This window comes from Merops nubicus, unplaced genomic scaffold, assembly GCF_000691845.1.
Source record: "Merops nubicus isolate BGI_N331 unplaced genomic scaffold, ASM69184v1 scaffold503, whole genome shotgun sequence".
NCBI lineage: Eukaryota > Metazoa > Chordata > Aves > Coraciiformes > Meropidae > Merops > Merops nubicus.
In genome coordinates this window covers 51,981-57,980 of record NW_008596710.1, presented here as the reverse complement: position 1 = coordinate 57,980, position 6,000 = coordinate 51,981, and the positions used below count along the sequence as shown (strand labels likewise).

Here is a 6,000-nt window from a genome sequence, read left to right as displayed (position 1 = left end):
TACAGGATAAAAGACACAACTAAAAACAAAAGCCCAAATTATACAAAGCTCCATAAAATAAAGTGGTTGTGACTTTTTTGTTGTTTTGTGGGGGTTTTTTTGTTTGTTTGTTTGTTTGTTTTACTGAAGAGTGTCCCAGAGACCACTCAGACCACCCAGAGGTTGGTTCTGATTTCCTTATATTTGGAATACCTCCATTATCACTAAGGAGCTGTTTAATTTGTGGCAACACACTTGCAGATTAGAAAATCCCATCAGATTTATGAAGCAGATCTAATCCATGCTTAGGAAAAGCAACAAGGAATGCAACCATAGGAGAAAATCCAAAGATTTGGTGGCAAGACCTGCTGTGGACAATGTTTCCTTTGCATCACCTCAAGGAATTGCTTTACTTAGTATTCAGTATTGACACAGGTTGGCAACTATATTCAGGAAAAAAATAATTTTAGCAAATCAGAAAGCAAAACTCAGTGTATCACTTCAGAAAAGTGGAAGGGTTTACAAAAGAATGATCCTAAAACTGACTGTTCACCTTTTCTTACAAGCGTCCTATGGGATAAGATACATTTCAAGTGGAACCTAAAATAAACTCGACTACATCAGCCTTCAAAGGAAAACATTGTGGTTTCAAAAGGTTTTCACTGTAGCATAAAAAACTGAACGTGGCAAGCAGATTGAGCACACAATGGAGCTGAAATTTAATAAATAGCTTTCCATCAGTCAAGGAACTGTGCAAAACCTTGCTATCAGCACTCACATCAAAGACACTATTGACTCTCCTTTATATCATTTTTCTGTGTCTTCTTCTATTTTTATTTACTCTGGGCAATGATTTAAAGAAAAAAAATCAAAGCTTGCTTACCACCTGTATGTAAGACCTTGCAATCTGCTGCTGAAGGGTCATTTTCACCCTCTTTCACATTGCTGATGTTGTCTTTTTCCAGCAGTCTGTCCACCATGGCAATAACACAGTTTAAACTCTTCCCCACGTTGGCCCACACTCTGTCCTGAAAAGAGCATAATTATCACTGCACATCACTGAAGAAGAAAAAAAGAGACAAGACTAACTTCTTATTAACACCTTGGAGACAGAGATGTGCAAATTACTACAAATACTACTGGAAATTTTAGCTGTCAGACGACTATCAACATTTTTTCATGGAGTTTTATCTTGAAGTGTAAATGACTGAACTGAAACCGTTTTGGTTTTTTAGACCCTGGAAAGCCCATGTGCTTTAAACTCTACATGAAAACACATTCAAAGTTTCAGGTCCATTCCCAATATTGACAATCTCTTTCTGACAGTTTAACATACCCTTTTTTATTACATCAGATATTCTGTTAAAGGAAATGTAAAATTAAAATAATTAGAAAATTGCTGTCATGAGATCTTTCTTAGGTAACACAATTTCAGTTTTGTTCTTCACCTCTCACACAAACTGCATCCATCACACTTAACTGAATTTAGAATAAATATAAGAATTATAGAAGAAACAGAGTAATAGAAGAAATTCTGTACAAGCAGAGAACAAAAGGTATAACGGGGTGTGAAAGAGCTGTTGTGGAACAGAGATGAAGGATCCTTCAGGTGCTGGATGCTGCAGAAGTCAAAGCTCTTGTACCTACTTTTGTAGGGCTGAATAAGAAGAAAGGAGGGAAAAAAGAGCTGTACAAGAAATGAGGATGTATATAAGGCTAGCACCAGACTAAAACCAAAAAATAAACCCACAAAACCCCCTCAGGTGCATGTTTTCATGCTGAGTCATTCTGAAACTCAGGCAGAGCAATTTGAGTTTACTTGAGAGTTAAAAAAGCAACTGCTTTTTTATCTACTTTATGATATAATAGCCTGTTCATGCTGAGTCATTCTGAAACTCAGGCAGAGCAATTTGAGTTTACTTGAGAGTTAAAAAAGCAAGGATAATATCACTGCTTTTCTATCTACTTTATGATAGAATAGCCTGAAGCATTATGTAGACATCAGGCCTTGAGGCATAAAAATGGTGTTGTGAAAGAAAATAAGAGAGAAGGTTAAAGAAAAGTATAAACTCAGAGAAATAGGATAGTTCCATATAAATGGTAACACTTGGACACTGGGTACAGGCAAAGTTCGAACTGCTACTAAGGCAAACATTTAAACTAAGATTTATTTTTCATTACTTGCCACACTTCTTAGGCCATTATTCTGCCTAGAAGGATCTGATCTCTCCCCTCCACGTGAGGGCACATCCTGTGACAAGTGGGCATCCTGCTCTGAGGGACATACATGGGCTTGCAGAGAAAAGATTGTACTTGCTGAATCTAGACAACAACACAGAGCCTCTCCACCAGCTCCCAAACCTGATTCCTGGAAAGGAAATACAGGGCTGCCCTAAGGACAAGTGAGCATCTGGTGTTATAGGTGGGTGTAAAAACTTTATTTTGATCCTCTCCCAAGATAAAACCATGTCTTAACCATGCTATGAAAAAGGTGTGGTTGATTTACAAGAGGCAAAGAGCTGGTTGCTCTCATGCAGAACCTCATTTAATCCACAAATTATTTATTTGTTTTAGTATTGCATTTAAAGTGCACCAAGTGGAAATCTCTGCACCTGTACTCATGAAAAAAAACAAACATTAGACATAGGACTATCTGATATTCACATGCATAGATACAATTTAAAGCCAAAGACAGAGGACAGGTATAGATGCCTTCAAAAGTTTTATCCTCTATGTACTTCCAGCATTCCTAAAAAAAATCTTAGAACATGGGTAAAATGATTAATTTTCATCACTCACAAGTTTTTGGGGAAAAGGATTCTATGAAAGCAATGACATATTGCAAATAGCAGAAATTCTGGCCTCATATAGCTGCAAGTTTTACCAGAGAGTAGCAGGGAACTTCAGACATTCTAGTCACTGAAGTTGCTGAGGTGTATAATGAATTCAAGTTGCCCATTGTGGCTGCAGCAACGTAATTTCCCCTTCCTGCCTCTGCTGAGGGAGTTTAATCTCAATACAAAGAGTCTTAAACTCTTAATGAGCATCTGGAGTTATTGCAAAAGCAACACAAACATGAGCTCTTGTTTCATTTTGGAAAGAACACATTTTTCTTCTCCAACCGACTATAACCCAGCGTTGAGATGTCTATACAATATTCACACAAACACTCCCTGAGGGCTTAGAAGCAAAATTCCAAAAACATCTGTTAACAGAAAGCTTGCTCATTATCCCATATCTGGCTTTTTAACATATGGTCAAAGTGAGAGGGAGCCTGTCCTACAGCTCTTTCTCCACGTAGAAGGTTCCTGGGATTGGAAGCTCTCATTATAGCCAGTCAGAAAAAAATAGATGTCTATCATTTATTGTGACATTATTCTGTCTGCACTAAAGATCACCACATTTTTTCAAGGGAGCTGCTGAAATTCTGCAGTTTGGTCAGATCAGTTCTTGAGCAAAAATACTGTTTCCAATCAATGAAAATTAAGTGACTCCCTGTTCTCCTCTGCGAGAAGAAATCCATCCATTTCACATTCTTTGTTACCTCTTATTGTTCCCATAATGTTGTGCTGGTTTTGGCTCAGATAAAGTTAATTTTTTTCACAGTAGCTTGTATGGAGCTATGTTTTGGATTTCTCCTGAAGAGTGTTAACACAGGGACCTTCTGGTTATTGCTGAGCAGTTGATTGCACAGTCAGGGCCTCTTCTGCCTCTCGCATCACTCCACCTTGGAGCAGGCTGGGGGTGCACAAGAACCTGGAGGGGATGCAGCAGGGACAGCTGACCCCAACTGACCCAAGGGACACCCCACACCATGTGATATCGTGCTCAGCAACAAAAGCTGGAGGAAGGGAGGAGGAAGGGGGAGATGTTTGGAGTGGTGATGTTTGTCTTCCCAAGTAGCCGTTAGGTGAGCAGAGCCTGGCTCTCCTGGGGGTGGCTGAACACCTGCCTGCTGATGGAAGTGGTGAATGAATCCCTTGTTTTGCTTTACCTATTAAACTGGCTTTCTCTCAGCCCCAAAAGTTTCTCATTTCCACCCTTCCAATTCTCTCCCTCATCCCAATGCAGGGGGAGTGAGTAAGTTTAGCCCCACTGAGTGTTTGGCTTCGCAGCCAGCTGAGGTTAAACCATGACAAACTTTTTCCTGTAGCCTAGCAAAATTTCCACCCACCTTTCACCATTTTAAGTGGTCTGTTTTCCATTTGCCTAAGAACTACCTGAGAAGTAATCAGTTTGCAGCATGTGCCAGGTTAAAGGGCTGTCCTGGTATGGGGTAGAACAGAACTAATTCTGTTCAGTGATTTTACTTTTCAGCTAAGTCTCTTCTAAATAACTGCATTTTTCACAGACAGTGTCTGCTTCTAGCAGTGATAATGACCCATGTTTAGAGTTAACACCAAGGGTTGGTGTGCAGAAAGGTTCTTGCTTACACTTGCTCCTATGGAGCATGGTCACTGCTAAATCTTGTGCCCCACAGTGGGAGTGCTGCAAAGAAAGAGGTTGCACATGTGGGGAGGAGCAAACAGGACAGGTGACCCTAAACTGACCAGTGAGGGGTTCCATTCCACATACATCATACTCAGGATCAAGCTGAGGGACCACAAGCATCAAGCTCTCTTTTTCAACGTCCAGCATCTGAGGAGGACTCTGTCCATTCTTCCTTCAGTCCCAAGACATGTTTCTGAATCTGGTTCCTGTCTGCTGCCGAGTCCAGGCTGGGACTTGCACAGTGTCTGCTCCACAGCATCAGTGGTGACAGTGATACAACTGCCACCATGGTGTTGGGTTTGATACCAGTTTTGTATATATTTATATATATTCCATTTTATTATTATCATTGATTTCATTAAATATTTTTCAATTTTCTAATCCATAAATCTCTCTCTCTTATTTCCTATGTCTACAAGTCTTGATACACTGAAGTACTAAGACCCTAGATTCCTAAGCACCATGCTACTCCCCTGATACCAGTTTTTCCCACTAATTGGATGGTTAAGTTTACTACTGCAGTGTGAAAGAACAAGAGAAATAGGATCTTGTGCTCTCTCTCATTACCTCTTCTTTAAGCTCAGAAGTCAAGCCAGTGACAGGAAAGGTGGGAATCTAACAGGGCTTGATCCTGTTGGGACAAGGCAGACTGGGACAAGGCAACAACACATTGACATCTTCTATTTCTCCCAACTTTCAGGAGCCATTTGGGATGTTAAGGAGTCCTGGCACATGTAGCTAGGTGTTGCTCATGGCCATAGTTGCACTTCTCTTGCCACCTCTGCCGTGTCACTGGCAGCCATGGATGCATACTCAGAATGATCTCCATAAAAAGCTGGGTACTTGTCTTAAGACATTAAAAATTAACCTGTAAAATAACTCACTTTTATCAACCCAGGCCATAGTTGCACTTCTCTTGCCCCCTCTGCCGTGTCACGGGCAGCCATGGATGCATACTCAGAATGATCTCCATAATAAGCTGAGCCTTGGCATCACAGAAAGCTGGGCACTTGTCTTAAGACATTAAAAAATTAACCTGTAAAATAACTCACTTTTATCAACCCAGTTCAAAAAATGTAATTTGTTTCCATCTGCTCTCAAAGTATCCTTAAAAGGTAATCCAAGTGTCCCTCATTTCAGAGAACAGGAGTGAAAACTGTTTTCCTGTCCTTGCACCTGACTGGATGTTTTCCTTCTAAACCTGCTGTCCAGTGGAGTCCCTTGGGCTGTCTCTTTGTTTTCAAAGAATTCTCACACCTTCTGAAGTCACTGCAGAGCTCCTCAGTCATCTCTTGCCCTTCCACACACACCACTGCAATTGCATGCTTGACTTGTGCCAAGTATGGCACAGCAACTGCACTCCCCAGTGCTCTGAAGATGCTGTATCTCCTTCATGTGGGTGATCACCTTTTATCACCTTAAGGTCCTTTTGAGGTATGCTCATAAGGGAAGCAATTATCTTATGTGCATGATTAACATCCTCCTGTGATGTGACAGTTCTTTGGGATGGAATATAACACACACAGGTCA

The 6,000-nt window shown here is 40.6% G+C and overlaps 1 protein-coding gene across 1 annotated transcript in view; it reads right to left on the bottom strand.

Moving 5' to 3' along the window:
- Nucleotides 1-862: 862 nt before the first annotated feature.
- The window catches only part of INPP4B (inositol polyphosphate-4-phosphatase, type II, 105kDa), a gene marked incomplete at both ends in the record, with an annotated part of 56,732 nt that continues 51,594 nt past the window's right edge, over nt 863-6,000 (bottom strand). Inside the window, one exon of the mRNA XM_008936446.1 lies at nt 863-1,007. Within this exon, the coding sequence (XP_008934694.1) occupies nt 863-1,007 (145 nt within the window). The remainder of the gene's footprint in view (nt 1,008-6,000) is intronic.